Source organism: Chironomus tepperi, unplaced genomic scaffold, assembly GCF_022539635.2.
Source record: "Chironomus tepperi strain 1889 unplaced genomic scaffold, CSIRO-AGI_Ctep_v1 contig_11, whole genome shotgun sequence".
NCBI lineage: Eukaryota > Metazoa > Arthropoda > Insecta > Diptera > Chironomidae > Chironomus > Chironomus tepperi.
This window is the reverse complement of record NW_027226133.1, coordinates 1,636,588-1,662,487: the sequence shown is the minus strand read 5'-3', so window position 1 is coordinate 1,662,487 and position 25,900 is coordinate 1,636,588. Positions and strand designations below refer to the sequence as shown.

At 29.1% G+C, this 25,900-nt stretch overlaps 1 protein-coding gene across 1 annotated transcript; it reads right to left on the bottom strand.

Moving 5' to 3' along the window:
- Positions 1-25,687, bottom strand: LOC139087100 (enolase-phosphatase E1-like). Its single transcript, XM_070635803.1, has 10 exons — positions 25,533-25,687; positions 21,249-21,559; positions 20,493-20,963; positions 20,032-20,076; positions 18,831-19,412; positions 18,510-18,620; positions 8,810-8,930; positions 7,864-8,385; positions 2,336-2,352; positions 1-2,293 (listed from the first exon to the last, which is right to left on the bottom strand). The coding sequence occupies exons 1-10, from the start codon at positions 25,537-25,539 to the stop codon at positions 764-766; spliced, it is 3,717 nt and encodes a 1,238-aa protein (XP_070491904.1). The 5' UTR covers positions 25,540-25,687; the 3' UTR covers positions 1-763.
- Positions 25,688-25,900: the final 213 nt, after the last annotated feature.

Here is a 25,900-nt window from a genome sequence, read left to right as displayed (position 1 = left end):
TTATTTTAAAATATTTTATTTGTCAAAAAAGTTATTAATTTAATTAAAATCTCTCATAAAAATGAAAAATACAAATTTTATTTATGACAAATGAACAATTTTTAATGATTTTTTTATGCAATTCGATTTTTTTTGAAAGATTCGTCAAATAAGAAAATAATAAAAAATACTTAATGAAGTCAGATGATTCAAACGAATGATTAATTAATTTGTAGATTCATTGTTTTTCCTTTATCAGCACACAATTATAATGTTTTTAATTTTTAATAAAAATTCTTTTTTCGCCTTCGAGAAGAGATTTATGTTGGTTGTTTGAATATTTACATAAACTTTGTTAATTATCTAAGTAAAATTAAGTTTAAAAAAGAGAGAAATAACAATAATTAACATAAAAAAATTGAAATTCTTTTGAGATATGCCTCACAATACATATTAATTAAAGAGAAGAAAACATATATATTTTTGTGTATTTATGTAAAACAAGTGGTGGGGGTAAGTGTTTAAAAGAACAGAATAATTAGTGTCATATAGTGTCAAACAGAGAGTATATAAATTTATAATAATATGCAAAAATTGTATTTCAAACGCATTTTCATAAAATTGGTTATCAACAAAATATTTCTTCCTTTCAATTTCCTATAATGCAAACTAGACAGTTTCTAAACTTATGCTGCATGTGTGCATAAATTTACTAAATTTAATGATAATTTTATGAAGATTAAAAATGTTTTTGTAGAAAAGACCAAAAGTTAAAAGAAACTTTTTAACCGAAAAGCTTCACACTCTTCATCATGTTGTTTTGCATGCCTTGAATTTGTGCTTTTGATTGAACAACGCGACGTGTTTTTTGTCCACTTTCATTTGTTTCCTCTTCAACGGCATCGTAATATTCGCGGGTTTGAACGGATGTTGCGCCATTTAATTTCTTTGTTGTTGTTGTTTGTCTGTAGCCATTGGCAATACGTTCAATTGTGATTGTTGATGTTGATCCATCAGCATTCTTTTGAACTTGTGGTGGTTGTTGGGCTAATGTTGCCAAATTATTACGAATTCTCATGGCTTCATCATGATCGACAGTTTCTTCAACGGCATCAAAGAATTCACGGGTTTGTGTCTTGCTTGAACCGTCAGCGAAGACTGTTGTTGAAATTTCACGGTAACCCTTGTCTGTCTTCTCACGAACGACAGTTGTGACACCTTCTGAATTGTCGCGTGCCATCAATTCAGCACGTTTTTGTTCTTCAGTGATTTTCTTTGTTGACTTCTTTGTGATTTTCTTGGTCTCAACGCCATTCTCATGAACTTGTTGGACTTGTTGAATATGAACTTCTTGGACATGTTCTTGTTGTTCTTGATGATCCTCATCATCTTCTTCAACAACTTCCTCAACAACCTTCTTTGAAGACTTCTTCTTTGACTTCTTAATTGATTTTTCTTCAGTTTCTTCAACACTTTCATGATGTTGCTTAATGACTGTTTCCTTAACTTTCATACGAATTGATGTTGCTTCATGCTCAATAATCTCAGTTGTTTCAATAATTTCCTTCTCCTTTGGATAGAAGACAATTGTTGTTGTTTGCTTATATTGTCCATTAGACATTTTTGTTGTTGTAATATCCTTATGTCCTGAACCGTCTGGGAATGGTTCACGGGCAACAGTAACTTGATTACCGTCATCATCTTCATAGCTATCAACAATTTCTTGATTTACATTAATAATCTTCTTAACCTTCTTCTTCTTGCCAGACTTGGTGGTTGTAGTCTCTTCAACAACTTGAACTTCAGATTTTGGTACTTCAATTGGATCATAATGCATTCTAATTTGTTTCTTTGAAGTTCCATCGGGGAAAGTAATTGTGGTAATTTCCTTATATCCACCTTCAAATGCCTCACGGATAACATCGCTAGCACCTTCAAGCTTTTGCTTCTTCTTCTTCTTCTTCTTCTTACCGTCCTTACCAACTTCAGGTTCTTCCTCCTCAACAACTGGTGGTGGTGGAGCATTTGCTCTCAATTCAGCCAATTTTTCATCACTAATTTCTTCTTCCTCAACATTCTCTTCTACTTCCTCTTCATCTTCAACGATTGGCTTATATGTACGTACCATTGTTGTTGTACGCTTACCAATCTTATCATTAACCCATTCCTTATGAGTAATAATTTGTTGAAAACCTTCATCAACACGTTTTGTTACAATTTTTGTATTAGTTGCTTCATCGAATTGCTCAATTTGATCTTCATCGCCGAGTAATTCAGCTAATTCATCATATGATGATGGTGGTACGTTAACCATTTTGGATGTTTATTAATCTGTTGTGACTTGTTCTGATTCAGGTGATTCAGGTGTTGTGTCTATTTGTGTATATGTGATATATATATGTGAGAGAGATTTTTTAGCGATATAAATATATATATTTTAATTTATATAAATCGAATTACGTTTCTTTTGGGGATTATTATATGCTTTTTAAACTGTTTTTGAGGTTTAATTTTTTACTTTCGTTTCCTTTTATCTACTTTGTTAGATTTCATACGAGGGATGTGAGGATTATCAACAACAATTATGTGGAACAAAAAAATATATACAAAAAAAAGAGAAATGATAAGAATTAGAAGTTAAATAGACTACATCGAATAGAATATAAATTTCATTATAAGGTACAATTGATTAATTTTACTAGGAACAAAATTCTTCCATGAATGACTCTGTAATACTAGGTATAGGTGAGATAAGGTACTATCACAATCAAGAAAATCCATTGCTTTTTGTAGACTAATTAAATATTATTTTGCATAGGGTATCCAATTAGGGGTTTGATTATTATTAATTTCTACAATTCGCTAGGCTTTTGAGAATGTCCTAAAATCTAAATTTATAAGGATAACCCTGCTAGTTAGGTGAAATCGAGTCATTCGATGGAAAAATCTGAAAAATATTTCATCTAAAAATTTTAGCTAAAAGTTCACAAAAAAACAACAACTGTAAAACTTCTTATAGATGATCGACTTTCTTTTTGTTAGTAAACATGCTGAAGCATTGAGAAAATCCATTTGTTAACCAATTTGTTGATTGCTAGTTGTTAATAAAATCTACTTTTAAGCGGTATTCGCGTCCGTAATTCATACTGTCTAAAGATAAAATAAATCAACATGAAAAAAGAGAAGAAAAATAATTTTTCAATTTTCGAATTTTTGGTTTTGTTTTGGTTAATTAAAGCAACATCTAAGGAGCTTTTGTAGTACTGATAAAAAGCAAACATAGACCTGAAAATAAAAATTAACTAATAAAAATAATAACAAATAATAAATGACATTCACAAATAATGGCTAACGAAAGATAAATGGTCTACATAAATTTCATCAAAATTGTATTTTTTGAGGGTTTTTAGAATATTTTGGCAGAGTTTCAATTAGAAATTGATAATCCATAATTTTTTACGATGATAGATTTATTTGATCTTCTAATGTACTCAGTTATAGATGATTTTTGATTGGGCTTTTAATTTACTGCCGCGAATAATTATTATGAATCAAATTGAAAAATGATTGATTTACGATTAATCCGAAGGATTTAAATTTAAATCCAAGGATTAATTTAAATTGAGTTAGAACAGTCAGTGCTGAATTTGGGATTTTAACATTTATAGCACTTTTATATAGCAACTTGACAAATATTCTAAGCTACCCCTTCGGAAATCTACTACTAAGGATTATCAATTTCTACAGAATCCATCCAAAATTGTTGTTATTGACGGAATTAGTGGAGATAATTTTCCCAAAGGAACTTTTAGTCTTCGGATCACATTGGAAATGGAAAGTAAGTCAAAAATCAAAAAACTTAAATTTTAATATTTTTTCTTTATTGATTTTGTTCATTAAACTTTTTCTTTTTTTAAGTTCTTTGTGGATTTCTTTTTCAATAAAATTTGTAAAATTTTTTATATGTTAAATCAACATTAATAATTTTAAAAAATATGAAAAAAATTTCTTTCTGCCGAGAACACAATTCTTATTTTTGCATAATTCATATAATTATACATTATTTCACTTTAAAATTTCATCTTTATGGCAAAAAGAAAATTGTGTTACTTTTTGTAGATTTTGTTGGTTGTTGTATGTGTATGGCCATAATTATTATAATAAAAAAAAATTATTAATCTCCTTACAAAATAATAAATAATAAATCAGTAAATTATAAATTGCACGATATTAGTATATGCCACAAAGTAATGTATATGTGTCTTTTTTTTCACATCATTGCGTTATATAATCCAATTAAAATTGAAACTGTTAAGATAATGATGCCCAAATAATATGTAGTGAAATCTAAATAAGATCGAATGGGGAAAAATTCTTTTTTTAGTTTCAAATGGAAGAAAAAAAATTTGTAATTTCTTTGTGTTGATTTGTTTTTGTTTTTTGCTGTTTTATTTTCTAATTTTTTTTGTTCTTGTTAATCATATAAGCATATATTATTAATTAATGAGTATATAAAAAAGCTTTTTAAAAAAATATTATTGAGAAAAGAATTTGTACAGTAATGAATTGGATTGCTAAGGGATTTACTTTGAGAAATTGGTGCTAATTTTGAAAACGGATATGAAGAATATTTATACAATTTTTAAGTGAACTGTTAATAGTAAATTGACAAATTTGAGATTCATAAAGTTCACTTAAAAGTCTCATTTGTCATGAAATTTTCAATCATTTCTAATCAATGAATCAGGGTTGTATCTTGAAATTTAGGAAATGAGGAGTTAAACCCCTTCATCTACAACTCCAATGAATTAGAATGCAGCTATGTTAATTTAAAAAACTAAGGATAATGTTTGAGATTTTAAGTTTTTGAGGCTTTTTTTGTAAAAAAAAATAAAATTCTCTAATAAAATAACATATTTTTAGAACTTAAAAAAGAAAATCGCGGCACTTCTGAGCTTGCTCTACAGCACACAGTTTGAACATCGCCAATTTATGTTCAAAAGATCAAGAAAATTTAGTTTGAATTCTTTGATTAAATCATTCAATCTGATTTAAAAATTCAAATTAGAAAATAGAAATTGATGCAATTTTCAATTCCCAAATTTCAACTTCAACTTATATAAGTTAAAGAGCAGAGCTAAAGAGAGAAATCGACTCGGATTTTGTATGGAAAAGTGAACTCCATATAAAGTTCTAGTTGACTTCAAGCTCTGTGCTTAATGTGCTCTGTGTCGAACTAGCCGAATTTTCCAATAATTTCCCTATTCATCCACCAAAGCAATACAATTCATTAACATACAAATCAAGATGTGATATGCATTTTTGTTGAGTCTTTTTACATGAAAGATTTATTGTCCTTTTGTTCAACAAAAGACATAATATTGAATATCAAAGGCACAATTGTCTTTTTTTATTGTCGACGAGAAGAATTTTTTTTCTCTAAATTTTCTTCTTCTCTCTTTTCTTTTTAAATTTATTGTTTTGTGAATTGAAAATAAAAGAGATTTATGTGTAGAGCAAAAAGAAAGTATATAAAATAAATGAAATAAAATGATCAACACGCAATTTAATGAGAATGATTTATTGTTGATAACAGTGATGAACAAGAAGGAAAAGCCACAGAAAAAATGTTTCTATGAAATTCAAAAAATGAACGAATAAGAAAAATTTGTATATTATAAAGCATAGTTGACAGATGTGATTGATGTACATTGAGTATTCATTACAGTCAAAAAGTGAAAAAAACTTTCAAAATTTGTCACTTTTATGAAAAATAATCTATTTATTTATTCTACATTTATTTGGATTGTTTTAGTCCTTCATAGACGAAATGGCATGGGCAATCAAAAGAAATGAAAAACACATCGTTTGATGGGAGCAATTTTGAAAATTATGATGAGTAATTAAAAAAGTTTTTGTGATGTGTGCTGTATGTCTGTTGAAAATTCAACTAATAATGTTATGTGTATGTGTGTGGGAAGTGTAAAATTAAAAGCAGTTTCAACAAAAAGGAAAATTTTGAATTTCGAAAAGCATGAAACACAAATAAAATTTATGGATGATTAAGAAGTAAGCTCCTCTCGATTTATAATAAGACGATAATTAGATGTTTCTGGTTATGGTCGGTATACTTTTGAATTATTGACTGTGCCTCTGTGGTAAATTGAATGGATCTAAACTCATTATACTGTTTCTAAGCTTGTTTTAAATATAGGAGGCATATGCACTGTCCTATTAAAAATATCATGAGCGATCAAATGGATGATTCTAGATTTTTCTATAATTAATTAAAATTATTTGATTTCAACCTCAATTTTTAGCCTCTAACTTGTACTTTAGGACCAGATTTAATTGCTATTTGTACTCTTTTCATTATTCTAAGTCAAAATTTCAAGATTTATTAAAGTATCCAGTAGAGCTCAAAGTCGACTCAGATTTTGTATGGACTAAAGCTGACTCGAGTTCCATACAAAATCCGAGTTGACTACGAGCTCTGCCCTTACATACAAGCATATGCTCATTGAACATCCAGTGAGTATGCGCATTGTTACTGTAATATGCTTATATATGTTAAATGAGAATATTACAGTAACAATGAGCATAATCACTAGATAAGTACTCACTGGATGTTCAATGAGCATATGATTGTATGTAACGACTGGTATCCTGATAAGGTCAACAAAATCTTAAAAATATTCATTTAATGAATAAGTCAATTTAAATTTGTGACTTATTCATTACAAAGACATTTGAAATTTGACGAAACATAAGCAAACTTCAAAGCTACTAAAATACTAATGTTCAAATCTACAGTAAATCTACTAAATATCAACCAATAATAATTAAAGTAATAATTCTACCAAAAATGTCAATATCAACTTTTTACAATACTCAAAACTAAGAAACTGATGAGATTCTAAGATAATATCTAAATAAAAATCGAGAGAAGCTTCAATTTGGTTTTTGTGCATTCAATTAATTCTCACTTCGAAGTGCATTCAATTCTATGTTGCCCATTTATAGTAGAAAACAAAAGCTTTATAATAATATTTCTCAGTCTATCTAACAAATTTATTGAATTTTCATAGTAATTATATACGGCACTCATAATAGTAAATGATAATGTAATTGATTATTTACTTCTTTTATAAAAAAAATGGAAACAGAATTTTATATGCATTAATGGGTATAGTTAAAGTGATTTCAAAAAGTTCTCTAATCATAAATCATAAATTCTTTTAAGCTAAAGTGCAAGAACCTGCAAGAAATAGAGAAAAATTAAATAAAAAAAGAAATGAAAATTAAAAATTATAAAGAAAAAAAAAATTAAACGCAAATCATAAATTGAATGCACCCAAAATGAACATTTTTGGTCGTGGGATGTAAATGAGAAAATGAAAATAAAGTCGATAAAGGAAGCTTTACTCTATTAAAAATGTTTTTTACTATCACCTTATAAAATAAATTTTAATAATCTGTATAAAGCATAGTTTAATTTAAAAAGAAAATTTATGTGCAAACACGTGTTGTTAATTCTTTTCTCATTCTTTTTATAATTTTCTAGATTTATAAAAAAATAATAAAAAAAAAGAAATCAAAATTAAAAAATAAAAGAATTGGCCGAAAGTATACTAAATTTTAACCACCAAAACAGTTTTTCTATTTAAGCTTTAGATTTAACAGATATTGTGCGATCTAAAAAAGCAAATTTAAAAAGAGAAGAATTTTGTTTTTAGAGAATTAAATTTTGTGTGTTTTTTTAAAAAAATAATTAACAACATCTAATTATAAAAATTTTAAATTAACTAAAAAATCGCTCTTCGAGAAGAAAACTCTTTTGTAGTCTTGTAAAAAAACTTTATGGGCATGAAATATAATATTTACCTCCTTCCTTCTTTTTTGGTGGTGCTACTGGAACAGGCTCTGATTTCTTCTCTTCGACGATTGGTTTTGGTGCTTCAACAGGCTTTACTTCCGTTTTCGGTGCGGCAGATTCTTTTTGTACGGGTTTAGGCTCAACTGGCTTTGTTGTTTGTGCTACTTCGACTTTTTTCACTTCAACTGGCTTTTCAATTACTTTTTCTACTGGCTTTTCAACTACCTCGACAGGCTTTACAACAGGCTTTACTGCTTCAACTGGTTTTTGAACAACTTTAACTACTGGTTCATCAACAACCTTAATTGGTACGTCAACTGGTTTCTCTGCAACCTTTTTAACAACCTCTTCTGGTTTCTCTATAATCTCAAAAGATTGCTCTTCTACAATTGGTTCACGTTGTGGTGTCTTTGAGCGAGATCGTTTACGTTCACGAACTTCTACAGTAGTTTCAACTTGAGCTGGTGGAGTAGGTGGAGCTTGAATTGTCTCCTGGATTTTTTTCCAAATATTACTGAATGAGTCTTGACCTGAATAGTTTGAAATGAAAGGAATACATTAATATTGTTCAATTTTAGCTTTCAAATGAGTTCAAGAGTATGAATTTTGAGACAAAGACAGCTTCAATCAATTTTTCAAAAATAGATCTGTCTATATTTAGCTTCAGATCTCAATAGATCGACAGATTGAGAAAGTTAGACTATGAATATCAGAAACTAATCTCGTGACGTCGAAATTAGCTGTCAAAACAAAAAATACTTCTCCTTGAAATCTAACTAATTGTATTGACTAGCCAGAATGACTCGTGATGATTGTGAAGTCTGACTTAGTTAATAAATGATTTTTAAAAATAAAACTATAATAGTAAACAGATTTTAAAAAATAGTTTTGCATCTTTTATGTCTTTAGCTATTTTCTAGTCCAGTTCTTTAAGAAAATATGATATAGACTCACCTAAATAATCAATTTGACCAGATTCCCAATTTGAACGACGATATTGGCTTTCGCGTGCAGCTTGTTCAGCAGAACGTTCTTGTCCTAATGATAAAGTGGCTAAAGCGCCAGCAAGTCCACTCTATATTCATAATAAGTCATAATATGTATAGACAACATAGAAATATGTGTATTTATGACGACAGAAATGAGGAGAAAGAAAATATATAAAAAATAAAAGAATTATTAGTAAAAGAATATGAAATTTATAAAATTACAAGGAAGATTCCACAAATGATGGCTTGCTTATGAGATGGTATGGATGAACATTTAAATGCTCGAAATATGAGTAACAAAAAATATGAATAAATTGAATCTTAAAAAAAATAATTTTCGTTGATTTGACATCTAAAAATATCTTAAAAAATGCACGTGTTTAAATGTGGGTGGAAGAAGATCAAAACACCTCAATAAGCAGCTCATCATTTATGGAACCCCCTTGTGATAGTCTTACGAAATAATATTATTATATAAATTGAGAAAGAACGAGACAGGAAAATAATGGGTGCATGTGAAAATTAATTTTGTATTTTTCAAGAAAAGAAAAGTTTGCAAGAAAAATAAAGGAAAAATCTCAAATTTCACTCTTAAAATGAAAGTGTGGAATAAGAAGTGTTTACAGCACAAAAAAATTGAACTTCAATTTTGAAGAATAAACAAGACATAAAAAAATCTTGCGTCAATGAAAAAAAATTTCCATTTATTTTTCATACTTTTCTTTCCTTTAGTACTAAATACTCTACGATATTTCTAGTCTAGTGTAAGGAGAAAAAGAAGATATTTTCTACAGATTATTATATTATTAAAGAAAAATAAATAAAAGACAGCAATTTGTGAAGAAATAAAAGCGAAAAATAAATAAAATAAGCAAAAAAAAGAGTTTTTTTTTACAGAAAATAAAGAAAATGTTTTGAATCTTGAACCACCCACACTTTCAAAAACAAAATAATATAATAGTAAAGGATCTACAAAAAATAAATAAATTTTCATGTTCATTCATGATATTTAAACTCGAAATACACTATTAAAATGGTGAATAAATTATGTTAAGGAATGTGATAATGTTGCTTGGATTTGTGTGCATGTGATGTATGTGTCTGAAATGCTGAAAATGTGTCCTGTGACTTGTGTCTTGTGTGTTTCACACAAAAATTAAAAACAATTAAAAAATATTTTCTTAAAATCTAAAGTTATTAGAAAGAAGATTTGTTAGACCAGTTGGAATTTAGCATTCATTTTTGTGTTCCTCACACACTCCTCATCATGACTTTGTCATTAGCAACAATCGCTTTTTAAGTTTTGACTTTCAAGTCATAACACAATAGATTGTTTTGAGGAAATGTAGTGTGAGCTTGTTAGACACAGAAATTAAATTGTTAGAATATTAATTTTAATTCATTTACATCAAAAAAAAGTTGTATAAACATGCAGAACTACTAAACAAAATTGGATGTTATATTAATGTATAATCAAAACAATCGCATTTAACTGAGCTGAGCAATACTGTAAATTCATCCTTGAGAATGTATAATCCGCGCATTTGTATGTTAATCCCAATGAGAAAAAAGAGAGCAGGAACGATTACGAAGTTTTTTTTTTTTATTATTGCATAACTTTTTTAAAAATAAAATGTGAATATTTTTTTGAAATTTCTCGGTGTTTCTGTTGATGCTTTATGAATGTTTCTGGATATAAAAGTATAAATATGACTTATAAAATTGCTCTATTTTGAAAATATGGATAAAATCTTAGGATCCTGCTTAGAAGTGATCAGAATGTTTAAGACGTTGTTGACCTTTCGATAAATTTTGTCTTTTTAAATCCTAAGATCGAAGAAGACTTGAATTTTGTTTGGAAAGATCGACTCGACTCCATATAGAATTCAAGCTCAAGCGACACAATGCGGCGAACTGCATTTTTCGAAAACAGCCGTCACGTCGATGTAACGTTGCGCTAGCAAACATGTTGCGCTATTCGAGATGTCGACTTCGAGCTCTGCTTGAATCTATGGATTAAAATTTGGACCTAAAAACTAAATACAGATGACGGAAATTTTTTCTCATAATAAAGTCTATTGCCCGAATAGTAAAATTTCGGTCACAAGCCGGTATGACTGAATCCAAATCCGGCACCATGCCAGAATTTAGGCCATCGTAGGGTCAGATTTTTGCTATTATGGTTGGTTAAGAGACTTAACACAACATTTCTTTATAAGCTTAACAATTCTGCATATATCAGTTAATTTTGTGCCATAAGCATAGAAAGAATTCAAACTTTTTTAATCAAAAAAATTCGGAACAAATCACAGAATAATTCAGCTTGTCTAAAATCAAGTCAATTCAAAAATATTTCTAGATTCTCTAATCCTAATTTAATTATCTAGACTAACTTTTCTTCTCTTATTATTCATGATTGTTTCAGTATTTTTATTTCAGTTCAACTGAAAATAGAGCAAAAAAGAAAATTTATAAACAAATTTTCAGCAAAAATAAGCTCAAATTAATGCTCATCATTTTGATTACACCTTAATATAACAATTAATATTCCATCACCATCGTAAAAATTTGAAACTAAATTAAAAGTCGAATCGTAAATATCTTGACATAATAATTTTAATCTCTGCATAAAAAAATATATAAAATTTTGTGAGGAAAATTTTAAAATTTTTCCTTTGGTCACTTTCCATTTAACGATTGCCACCGTATGATTTAATGAATCCTATAAAAAAATAGTCACAAAATGAAGTCATTTGCTTTAAATTCTGTTTTATGACTAATTCAATATATTTTATTTGTATGTCTTCATGTCCACCACCAAATTAATCTTTGTTCTGCCGTCTTGCTCATGTCAAATGACTTGTGATTCATAATAAACAACTGCGTAATCATATCTCATTTATCACAAACAATTTGTGCGTCTTTTAAGTCACAAAAAAGTTACTTAATTTCTTTATTTAAAGAATTTCGAGTTATGAAGTTATTTAGGTGAATGAATGTAGCGCATTTTATCATGCATAATATTATGATCGTCTATTTATAATTCACTAAAATTGTCTATTTCGGTATTTGACTAATTTTTACGTCAATGAAAATATTTTCATATCATTGGCCCGTGGCATTAAGTTCCAAGACATAAATCATTATTATTACGACTTAAATTGAGATTTTCCTTAATGAAATTTGAGATCTTTCATATTTTGTGCCCACAATCAGTCAGATTTTAATGGTTTTAGTCATTTTTGATGATTGTTAAAATTTTGTTGGTATAGAAAATTAGGTAAATAGTAGATTTTTTAGAGATTTACGTTTTTTTGTAAAATGACTAACTTATTTTGATGAATCTTTAACCCTAACAGACAGTGAGGACACTCACTTAAATGAGCGCGATCATGAATATATCCGAGTTTACTCAGTCGATATACTCTAATATAAATTCATACTAATGAGCATGTTCCTTGTCTGAGGCATAAGATAATCAACAGAAGATCATTTTAGTGCGCCCAAGTCAAAGCTCGAAGTCGACTCAGATTTTGTGTGGAAATGTCGAATGTACGCCATATAGAATCCAAGTTGACTTCGAGATTTGGCTTGAGTAAGAAACAAATTTTTTAATAGTTTCTTCCGTTCTGTGCTACAAACTTGGCAATACTTCAATTTTTTTGAGGAAAATCTTGGAAAAATCTCATATTATTCTAAGAATTTCCTCGGAAAATTGCACTAATTCAACTCTTATAAGAGTTAGTTTACCGGAAACAAAATTTTTTTGTAAATCTAAACAAGCTTATTTTCGGCTTCATGACAAAAATGTTCAACTTTTGACTATCGATCTCACGTCACTCACCGACACATCATTTGAAAATAAACAAAATATTGTCGGTCGTCGAAACAAAAAGGCCTTTTAAAAACACATTCGAATATTGAATATTTCTTATTTCTCATAAATATGAAAATGTGCTTGAAATTCATCTTATTTCTTCATTTTTCCTTTAAAGATAAATGAGATGAAGGAAAAAAAGATTTTCTTTTCTATTTTTCCTAGAAAAACATCAAGATGATGCCATTTTTGCATGACTTTTTAATTTTCTCTTCTTAATCGTTTTTCATTTAATTTACTTCAAGCGCACACAACACGGTGAAAATTGTGTAAGAAAATGTAGGAAAATAAGAAAAAATGATTGAGTTGCTAATAAATTTTACATATTAACAGACGTTTTTCATTTATCTCCACCTAGCATCGGTCTGTAATTACTTTTTATGATGAAGAATGCCAACCACTACAACCACTCAGTAACACGAGAATGAGAGCAAGTAAGAAGCATGTGATGAAAAATTCGTGCTGCATTACTCAGTGCGAAAAATGCACATGTTGTCATAAAATCAAGCTTGAGAGAATTTTTCATTTTTTAAAAAAACTTGACAAAAGGCGGATTTTGTAAGAAAAAATTAATTTTTATGGCAATTCTTCTTTTGATGCCATTCGAGAACCGAAATATATATATAAAATTTTCATTTTTCTTAAATGTTTACTGATCACCATTAAAAATAGCATCAAAAAAACGCGAGGAATAAAAAACTGAAATGATGAGAAGAAAAGTGAATGGCAAGTTTACGATATGTACACATATAATTCAGTAAAACACCCTACAAATAGACCAAATGACTATCTAGTCAGGCGCAAAGTTGCTATATCCACACAAGATGAATAAAAAATTTATTTATAATCTTAAACATTCCAGTCCGCAAAGACGAAAATGTGATGAACATTAATATAAATTGAAATGGACATAATTTTAAGCAGAAGTCTTTAGACGCTCTTAAAAGCATCAGAAGTGAAGGAAACTCGTATAATTTGGTTAATTAACGTATGTGGGGTTGCTTCTGCTGTTTTGAAAATACAGAAAATTAGTCTCGACGGTACGAGACTTGATGGGTTGAGCCACTCGAGATTTACGATATTATTGTTGTAATTATAAAAGGTTTACAAAGAAACGAGCAGCATAAAAATCAATTTTCTAGCTTATTATAATTTATCTATCCATTATTATTTCAATTTGTTTAATTTAAAGCCGGATTTCATGTCGTAGGATAATTTTGTCAGGATTTAAGCTGCAAGGTGCATGACTGCTGGACATTTTCTCGAAATTTCCATTTGAAAACACTAAAAAAAATTCAAATTACATCAAAAAGAATCATTAGGAAGAGAAATTCGACTGTATTTTGTGACACTTTCTTCTTATTTGTAAAGGATTATTAATTTTCAAAAAAAGATGTTTCTAGAACTGTCAGCATCATCAAAAAAAAAAACATTGTTGTCATCGCCCCCGTCTACACCTACAAGCTTGCTGACATTTTTTTCTATATTTTTTATGCCTTAATGCATTCTGTACTTTACAGTTGCTTTAATTGTTTTTCCCGAATCTGTTTTTATTATTTATTTATTACAGACTATTTTATGTCGTATTTTAATGAAAATATCAAGGACTAATTAAGATTTTCGTAAGAAAAATCAAGTTTTATAGTTTTGAATATAAAAATACCGAATGAATTTTGATGAAGATCAGATATTTTTATGACTTTTTTCTAGACTTGAATCAAGATATTACAAAGTTTTGCACTTTGAGAGAATTTGGGAAGCTACTGAGCGACAATTTTGCGGTTTTGTCAAAGATGATGAAAGGAATTCTGCAACGAAATTGCAAATTTGTCAGCAGTAGTAGTGAAAGAGTTAAATTCCGGCTTGGAAGCGAAAGATTTCATGAATTCTCGATGATTTAAGGAACTGCTAATGCTAAAATAAGCTTTGATGAGTTTAATCCACAAATTTTCGAAACCTATTTTGTACAAGCTCTGTGATGTACCCATCAATAGAGTTATGGACAGAGCTCGAAGTCGATTCGAACTTTGTATAGAAATTTGGAATAAAGTTGACTCGACTCCATACACAAAAAAAAAAGTTTACTTCAAACTCTTGTCATGGAAAGTGATTCGAAACAACCTAAGCTCGAAGTCTGAGTATGGTTCCACTAAGGAAGTAATTTTACTACCTAATAATCAGTAATGATCATTAAAAATTAGCAACAATCTTAATCCATCAAATTTTAATGCGAATTTCCACGCTAATCATGATTAAGTGATCATAAAAGTCTTCCCAGATCTTCAAAGACATCATTTTTCCAGCGGTCATTAAATTGTTAAGCTTTTTTGCCCACAACAGATAAAAAAATCTGACAAAATGATCTCAACTGCATAATATAACGAAAAACGATTCAATTAAGAAGATAAAATTCCGAAATTAAAATAAAGCAAATTGTTTATGAAATAAAAATGGATATAAGAAGTAAAGACACACGAGCAATGAAATGTTTTAATTCACTCTTCTTATTGTTTAAAAGCGAGCCAGTAATAGTGGCTGGTTGAACAGAAAAATGATATAAAATAGAAAAAATTTGTAAGAGCCAGTTTTGGAGTAGGTGTGAAAATTTCTTTCTTTGCCTCTATTTATCACGACTGAATTAATTATCTGAGGGTGGTCAGAGATGTTCATATGAAAAATAATAAAATTAAAGTCTTAACAAATTATTTTAGAGAAAAAAAAAGATCTAAATGTGTGAATTGAGATAAAGGCAAGAGAAAATTTGTAGAAATAAATTTATCATGCATACATGACATCTTAATCAGTTTATTTTGCTGTTCAAAAAGTGAACATTTTTGTCGTCATATCTTAAAAAGTTTCCTAAAAATAAATAAGCGCAAATTTTGAATTTAAATTATTATTATTATTATGAACTCGCCCAAAACGAGAGGAAAATCTTGAAAATTATCCAAAAAACGACGTCGACGAGGGTGACAGAAAAATAGCAAAAAATCATAATTTAATGAGATATTTTTTCTTTTGTTCACAGCTGAATTCACTTAGACACATTTTAATATGCTTGAACTATAATTTCAGTTATTAATTAAATTTATAAAAAATAATATTTTCTCAAATTTATCCTTTTAATGACCTTCAACTCTTTAATTTTGTCTCAAATCACAGATACATATTATTTTAATTTCATCATAGCACACGATATCCATTCCATTTTAAAATTCTACTATTATTAGAGACACATGACGTCACATTATCACATAATCCACTATATTTATTATTTTTATTTGCTTCAATTACCTTAAATAATTTATTTAAAATTTATTACAAAACACACACTACCGGACTTTATACGGGGAAGATTCGCGGTTCTCGTAGACTTTTTGAGAACTTGTCTCAAGAAGCACTTAAACTCAACTGAAACCGTACGATTGGATAGGCAGAGTTTTTCCTTTACAAAAAAAAAATATTTTTTCCGATTTTTTTCAGTTGCAAAACTTTTTCCTCTTTTCATTTTGAGATCATCATCATCATCATCGAGATATTCGTGTAAAATATGTGTGCACAACACACGTATAAATGTGGGAAATAAAAGAAATGAAAAAATTATTCTCTGAGACTATATTTTCCCCGAAAGGTTCATTATTGAATTTTCTTCGGATAAATTGAAAATAAAATAATTATTTTTTACAATGTATCGACAGAAAAATTGCAATCGAGGTACTGACTGCAATGATAATCGAATTATAATGCGATCTTAAATTGCCATAAACATTCTCATGTGCCTGTCATCATTTTGGCATGACCGTTAAATGGGCAAAAAGGAAAATATAAAGTTTAATGAGTTGTGGATCAGTTTTTCCACTCATTCATAGATTTTCTACGCCCTCATAATTAGCATCACGGAACATTTCTATTGATTCATATTTCATAGTAAGTTGGAAGCCAAAAACCCACAAACAAAAAGTGAACTCTTTTTTAACTTCCACCGTTCACTTTTCATCACCGTGTTGCTAAAAATACACAAAAAGATTATATTTTGCTTCTAAAGTAGAAGAGCTTCAAATGGAATCGATGAATGATACTAAATGAGAAATGATGATCTGAGAGATAAATAAGAATGAGAAAGTCACAAAAAAAAAAACAGATTAGTGCATGTGAAAATTTTATGTTAAATCTCTCGTCAATAAACAATCAGTTTTGACATTTAGCAAAATGACAAATTTTCACCTGCCTATAAAGATATCCACCCAATTCGATGACCATAGACTTAATTTTAAACAGGATAAGCGTGCAAGTGTTGAATTAAATTTCCGTGAGAATGAAAATGTTCGTGCTTTTTTTGAATGTCTGTCTTTAAAAGGTTAAATTTAATTTGATTCGTCCAGGAAAAAACAACTTTTTATAGGAACTGATGGAACGTTCCAGGAAAGTCAATAAATCTTCGTAAATTGAAAGATTTAGGATGTTAAGGAAAGGTTTATGAATCATTTGAGAATTTCATAGTTAGTTTGTGATTAGATCGTGTTACTATTGATTTTAAATCTAAGTGAAGCACGTGCCTGCAATAAAAACAGCAGTCCTGTGAAATGAATTTTACAAATGATGAATCTGTTTGAAATAAATGATTGAATCTTTTCGAATAGAAACTACTTGATTTTCACTCGAATTGTGCACTTTTATGATTAATAGTGCATTTTGAAAATCAGATTTTATGGGAAAACTGTCAAAGCTTTCATGAAGCTTATTTTGACTCAAAATTATTACATTTTCAAGTTTTCAATACAATATGAATTTCTAGTTTCTCTGAATATACTCAACTTAGTTATGATTTTGACAAGTATTATGATCATTTGTTACAATCTTGACAGCACCCGATCAATAATCGAATGCAATTTGCGTATCAATGACTGGCGCCATTAATATTTCTATTAATAAGCATAACATCAATTGATGTTTATATTATTACTGACAATATAATGACAAAATCTCTCGTTTGTGGTTTGCAGATTCTATAGTTATAATGTTTGATTTACAGACTAATTTTAAAGCTATCAAAAAGAAATTCAAGTTCAATTTATTCAAGAAATTGGTTCATAATTTAACAGAATAAAGCTTAAATTCATCAGATTTAAAATTAAATCCAGGGATTATTTTATAAATTTCAAATTTTCAATGATTTAGAAAAGATCCAATCGATATTTATCCAAAAAATTTATGCTTTTCAGCATGTATAAAACATAATTTTGATCTAACAATCCTAGGATTATCACACAAAATGTCCAGCAACTATATCTGAACAAAAATGCTCATCTATTCAAAAGGTTCAGTGACTCAAAGCCAGATTCACTGTCTCTAAAGCACTCGACAGTCTCATCAATTAAAATAATAAAAAATCACAACAAATGATGTCAAAAAATCCACAAATGACTGCTGTCATGGAATTTTCCATCAGTTTTACACCGTATTCATGTAAGGTGTTGACAATTTTAATGTTTATTGTTTTCTCATAGCCAAATAAAAAAAAAATCCCAAAAAATGAATAAATATGTCTTTTTCAAGCACGCGCTATGTACAAGAAAATCACCGACTATCTTGTTTCCTCTATATCAAAAAAATTATTAAGTCATCTCAAATGGCAATATCACAAAAATTCTTACATTCAAAACGTACGCAACAAATATATAAAAAAAAACCCAAAAATAAAGTAGATGAATGAAATTTTTTTTTATATCATAATCTCTCAAGTTATAGCTTTTAGAGGAAAGCTAAGTGTGTATGTGAGAAAACTCACCTCTGTAATTGTATCGGAATCGTATCCATTCACCATTTTCACACAATTACTACAGATAATTTGATTATTATTTAAATCCACATTAACCTTCTCCTTTTGATACTTTTTAATCTTATGACATAAGAAAATGGAAATAATAGAAATGTTAAAAAAAAAATGCAAAAAAAAAGATTACGAAAATTAGATAAACAGAAAAAAGATAGTTTGTTGCTAAAGTCCAACGTTATCTACACTTAATGATGAATTTTTTTCTTTTTGATGCTCACAAATCTTTTAACTTATTTACTTTTTTTCATTCGTCGGGGTTTCTAAGGAACTCACCTCATGTGACACATGCTCAACATTGCGCACATTATTCAAATTACTAGATGATGGACTGACATCATCACATCTTATTTGATTGTTGTGATTATCAACAGCATCATTACATTGTTGCTGTTGTGGCTCGTGTGATTTTTGATGGCATTCATTATTGTTAATCGTATCACAGGCTGTAAATGCTGGTGTTGAAATTTCTATTGCTGCATGTGGACAGTGATAATTTTGTTCGATGTTGTCGCTTTGCCAATCATTGTAGACAATTGGTGTCTCTTGTGTATGTGACTCATTTGTGCACTCATTATCACACACAAATTCATTATTTATATCATTACAATTATTATTACTATTGTTTGATTGATCATTATTTATCCAAGGATCATTGTATGTAAACGTATTTGAGTCTTGATGATACGATATCAAATAAGGATCATAAGATCTCACATGATCATCAAAATGCACTTGCGTTTCATGTGATTCAGAGGAGGAGTTTGTGCAAACAACATCATTAGTGCTCGGACATACGAATGAGTTAAGGTAACTGTGAATAACCTTGTCATCAAATCGTTTTAACCACGAGAGATTCTGTATAAATTGGGTTTTAGAGAAATAATTTGTCTCATATTTTGATATATAGGCAAATATAATATGATTTTGGTATTTAAATAATGACTTATGACTTTTTTATAAATTCTTCATCATAACACATTCAAATTATGCAATAAATTTTCTCTAACAAATACTTTGTGAATTATACAGAATGAAATTAAAATATACTGATGAAATAAATTTTCACGTTCATTATCAAACGACCACAAAGATGTGAGAAAAAAATATTTTTAATTTTAGATAAAAAAAAAGTGAAGAAAAAGATCAAGACATGAGACATTCCGCGAAATATGATAGAGCAGAAAAATAAGAGTTTCAGGATTCAAAACATTTTCGTGTATAAATATTGAGATATAAAAGAAATAATAAGAAGTTAAAATACGATGCAGAATGAAAAAAAAAAAAATATGTTTAAAAATACGTAACGATATAGTACGTGCTAAAAATTCTTTTCTTTGATATCTACATCATGCTCTCACAGCAAATCAAAAACTAATAATTTCTTTTATATTTATATTCATATAGGCAGAATATAGAATAGATAGTGATAGATGAAATAGTTGAAAAAAGAAAATTACCAAAATAATTGGCTTACCTCTCTAATAATACTATTAACATTCTCTATGTTTTCTTGCTCAGACTTGAAAAAGTTAGGAATCAGTATCGTTAGCATTAAACAACATATTAATTATTAATAGCTTTCTTATTAAAACTTAAGCTGGATAAAAAAATTACTGGAAGTACTTTTGGAATAATTTTTTGTTTTATGGCTTAATTTTCCAATATTTCGCAGACAGTTATTTAGGTAAATAAAATGGATGAAGCAGATTTATAGAAATGGACGGGAATGTTGATAGGAAACGTTAGAGATCACGTGACAAAATTGTCATTCAATACATTCTCGTTTGATCTCAACAATAACATTATTAATATATCGGATGTTGTAACCAGCATTCCGTAATGTCATATATAAAATTACTTAACATTGTACGACCAAAATATTCAAGAATATGATGTTACAAACATTTAAATCAAAACAAAGGAAAATTAACTCACCATAGATTCATTGAGTGATGGATGAACAAATTCACAGAATAAATTCCACCAGTATTGTAAATGACTTTGAAGATGGTTGTATCCTTGTGGTGCTTGTGCTTCCATCGAGGATGGATTGAAATTTTGATTCCATGGTTTTGTGTCTCCAATAAAATGAATGATCTTAATATTCTTATTAAAGTGCTTAAATGCAGGCAAATATGAGTATGTTGCTGTTGAAGCAGTATTGTACAAGAAAGGAAGGCGCTTCGATGAATCACCAGTTGACCATTCTGAGAAATATTGATTTAATAATCCTTGATCACCACCGTCAAAACTTCCAACAGTGTCAGCAAATTGAACGAGTTTTCCGTATGTATCTACACTTGGCTTGAAAACAAATACACCAGAATTGAAAATGTCAGGCCAGCCGACATCAGCTGCTGCGGAGAATTCATCTCGTTCGAAAAGTTCATCGCTATTTTGAAGGACCTAAAATGAAAACATTAATTAATTGGATGTATAAAGTATGTGTAATGCTTAATCCCGAGATTTATTTAAATCCAATGTTTAATCCCAAGATTAACTAAAATACGTTGTCAACTAGAACGGATGTTATGACTGCCATTAGGCCAATTTTGTTGCACTTTACTCAAATAAATCATTCCTTAATTAATCCTGACCTTGTTAAATGAAACGGTTTATCTTATCATCCGAATTTAGTCATGTGCAACGCAGTCATCTACAAAAATAAAATATAAACTAACGCAGACTTACCAAAACATCAGCATCGAGGAATACACATTTGTCGAATTGTGTAAGATTCCAACAGTGTAACTTTGTAAATGTGATTCCAAGTTCTGGACGTTTTAATACAGCAAGATTAGCAGCATCTTTTGAGTCAAGAACATTAACTAATTCCACAACATCAAATACGTCTTTTAATTTGCTCTTCATAGCTTCTGATACACCTGGTGTTATAAGCACGCATAGTTTATGAGCTGTTGCAACTTTCCTCAATGAATGAGCGACGACCAATGCGCCGAGTGAATAAGAATCATTTGTTGCTAACGTTACCCAAGCGAAATCTGCAACAAAAAAGGTAAATAGCTCATTAGAGGATTCATAATTTTATCCATTAAGACGTGCCGAGAATCGAATTTCCGCTTAGCTCCTAGAAGTTTATCAATGCGGAGCGAGTGGGTTGAATCAATTTCAAAATAAGCAACGTTGGACAACGTCCAATTTACCAAAAATAAATATTTTCTTTTTCTCTCAAATTTTCTTTCTAAAATGAAACTTTTTTTTCTTGTTTATGTCATTTTCTCTTCTTTCACAAAAAGAGGCGGTTTATGTCGTCGTGATTTTGTAATGATATTTTGATTTGCTAACTTACATCCCATGAATTACGTTCATTACCGAGAATTATTGCGCTTTAAATGCAGTGGATATTAATTCAAAACGAATTAAGTCAAGCGAAATTAAAATTTGATTTTCTGGCATTTTTAGATGAAAAGTCCATTAAATTATATTTTTAGCACTATTTCACATGTGTTCTGCTATTCACTTTGCCTTGATGTATGACTGGATATTTACATTTTAATTGAAAATTATCTCATTGCTGCGGAAATTATTTTTATGAATTTTTTTTAGTGATTTTTTAAAATAAATAGTCTGTAGCACTGGGGGAGGTTTACTATGATCGATAATTCTTCATCTGGAGATCCCACATGAATATTTTTTATGTGAAATTTAAATTAATTAAATTAAGAAAATCAGAACATTAAATTTAATTTATGACTCTTTAATTAAACTGAGGAATTTTTAGATTGTGACGAAGGAAGATTGGAAGTATTTAAGAAAAGTTTGTCATACATTGTGTCTGTATTTCATTCTAAATAAAGATGTTGCAATTAGGGATTAAATATTTCGTAAGATTAAAATTAAATCCCAGGATTAAGAATTTTAAACCCGTGAATCATCACACATCACTCAAGTGATTATTCTGTCATCATAAACAATGTTAGCACCAATTAAAATTTCTAATTAGATTAGAGACTTTATTAATCATCGCCAAAATATTGTGGCTCATTAAACTTGGCACAAATAAAAGAAAAAAAGTTCCACAGTCAACAAAGTTTACAGTCCTGATTCTTGTGTCTATTAGATCATTGAAGTTCATAATAAACCTGTTTCACAGAAAGAAAAATAATCTTCTCAGCTGTAAAAACACTTTCTAAGTCGTAGAAAGATATTTTCAAGGTCTAATCACACAATTTACTTTAATTAGTGCATGTATGCCAATGTATACACAAAAAAAAAGAAAATTCATTTTCCCGAAAGCATTTTAACTTTGATGTGAGTCAGAACAAAAATGCGTTTCATTCATCCATAGACATAGACATTCCGTGACGATTCAGTTCTCATCCGAGAAGCAACAAACAAAAGCTTTCATTTTTTACATGTGTGACAATTTATCTACTTAAAATTAGATTTTCAACTAACGTACGTAAGATGATAAAAACAAGAATATTTCCAATAGAAATAAGTCGCATGGAAATGAGCCTCGGGTGGTCAACAATGCGAAAAATAAGCAAAATAAACACTTGAGACATTCGTATTTATCATTAACAAATTGCGTGCTTATTTTTAGCTAACTAAGTGTCGTAAGGACAAGAAACTCTTAGTAAATGAATGACAGAATTATGAAAATCTTGTGCCAATTTGGTTCGAACTCATTTACACCTAAATGGAAACGACCGATCATATTTCATCCCAATCAGTAAAAATCACTAAATGCTGTTGATCTTTATCCCCATTCTGTCAATCGACTGACTAATTGTGTTCGGCAACAGCAATCAACAAGTGAAAGGAAAATAAAGAAAAATTATTTTTTATGTCTATTTCCTCAAATTTTCGGTTCACCACTCAAAAGAACATCACATCCATAAAATATTTCGTTAAAATGTTAGCGAATTTTAGTTAAATATTAATTTTTTCTGCTGCTGCTCTCCACACATCCATAAATTTCAATATGAGAATGTTTCGCACAAAAGAGCGTGTACGTTTCAGACGAAATAATACATTGCTGACACCTGTTTTTAAGACATAAATTATACCAATCCGTACTAAAAATAAAATTGCATAACACGAAAAAAAAAATTTCGCCAGTTTCATAATAAGCGACGCGGGAATATTGAATTGATAACAACTTCTTAACCCACATATTTACATTCTCACATGATTCTTGAATGTCTCGGTGAATGACAAAATATTTTGTTATGATAACCTTGAGTGGTGGTGCTATATACTTCATTAGGTTGAAGATATGATAAGAAAATTAATTACTGTCTATTATTGTAATTTCATTTGGGATTATTGCTGCATTATTTTGAATTTGTGCGACACATTGGATTGTTGATTATGAGCATTAGGGATCATTTTGTAGTGGAATATTCCACTATATTCTAATTCCGTCTATATTGTCTAAAATAATCAAAATAAATTTGTTTACGAAAGTTGCGGACTTACAGTAGTGGCTGCAGTGTTGGTGAGACACACAACCCAACCACACAGCCGTTACACTGGGATTGTGTCCCTAGTGTTGGGTGGTGTGTCTCACCAACTTCGCATCCGCTACACAACAAAGCAATCCAAAGCATGACACTTGTAATGTCCCTTGTGTTGTATTGCATGTATGGACAACATTACATTATGTAAAGTGTCGGAAAGGATTAAAGCAACACAATTTGTAAACAGCAATTAAATCGTTAATCGCGTTATTAATCTAAAATAACTTTCTAGTTTTTACAAAACTGACAATAAATATAATTTTCTATGACGTAAACATCATTTGAAAAGCCAGATGCGCTATGAAAAATTCGTCTGTAAATAAATATCCGATATACATTAAGGAATAATTTTAAATACAGAATTTGATTTGAAATGCAAATAAAAAAAAGTTTTATAGACGCGACTATGCATCACACACGCCCGAAAACAAAAAAAAACTGTTTATTCAGTCGATTTTATCATTAGTTGCGTATGTAAGGGAATATAAATATTTTTTATAATTAAAGGTCATTCGAGGGTGTGAGATCGATTCATGCGAAAGGATTCATCGTCATTATTTTCTTGTCAAAAATCTATAACACGTTGTACTACGACAGAATGTTTTCGTACCCCAAAAAATATTTTTTAACTGTATCTGCCTACTACCGGCATTTTTCTGAATCTTATAATCTATTTATAAATCACATTCTATTGAGTATATGTGTCTCAATCGAAAAAAATAAAACTAAGACGACACTGGGGAAAATTGAGCAGTAAAGTTAATAGACTGTAGAATTATCACTAAAATTTCCTAGAGAAATGACCACACTTTTATTTTAAATATTATTTTTTACGTCGCAATATAATTTATATTTCCTTCCATTTTGTGATCTTGAACCTTCTTTCACTGCTAGAAAATAAGAAATTATTAGAAAATATTTAGGAGATAAAAAAGTGGCAGATACAGTTGGGATATTTTTTTAAGGTTCAATCTTTCATAAAAATCTACATTTTGTTTTCTTCTTTGCACAAAACTATGTGTGTGTAATATGATGGACTTTAATGAATGAATGTGTGTTCTAATTATATTCCCATTAAAAATATCATAAAATAGGGATGATCGTCATTAATTTATCTTTTCAATGAATTTATGATGGTACAATCTTGCTTATTAAGTCATTGACAACTAAATCGATAGAACTGTAATAAATTGCATATTCTGGATCTTTGTTAACTGGATCTTTCTGTGCAAAATTGATAAGAAAAGAGCGGAAAAAATCTGTGATGCAATTACCGCATGCACTTTTTTACTCATCTTATTTCTTATAAACAACCTCGAAACAAACGATTAATCCATTTAATTCATACAAAATTTGAATAATATTGCACAATCAGCATAGGTTTAATTAAGGAAAATGATTCAAAACTCTTTTTATCAATTATTTTTTTTCGGCAAATATTTTTTATGACCTTTTTGAAGGTGAATTTTTTATCATTAATTCAACTTACTACTCATATTTATGTTTGATTTCACTTTATTATAAACTTTAATTAAATTCACGTGCTTTTCAAGCCACAAATATATATTAACTAACTTTGCTAACTAAAATTTCAGAGCACAAATATTTATTTCGGGGGTATTAAACCAATATCTGAATTTTTTTAAAAACCGAAAGCTCTTAGTAGTTTTATACCCTCAAAATTTTAAATATTAAATAACCGTTAATATCATACTGAAATTTCTTGTGCAAGCAGAATGAAGTCTTAATTTATGGGGAGGAGGTCTTGAATTTTAAGATGCATAATATATTTTACTTCATTAATCCTTATTTTGTGTCCCAAAATGGAACAGATGTCTAAATATCCTGGATTTCATG

Excerpts from the sequence above, each read along its gene's own strand:
- LOC139087100 (XM_070635803.1), bottom strand. Across the intron at positions 19,413-20,031 it reads TTAATAGTATTATTAGAGAG|AATCTCTCGTGGTTAAAACG; the intron begins GTAAGCCAATTA and ends CAATTTATACAG. Across the intron at positions 8,386-8,809 it reads TGGTCAAATTGATTATTTAG|GTCAAGACTCATTCAGTAAT; the intron begins GTGAGTCTATAT and ends CAAACTATTCAG.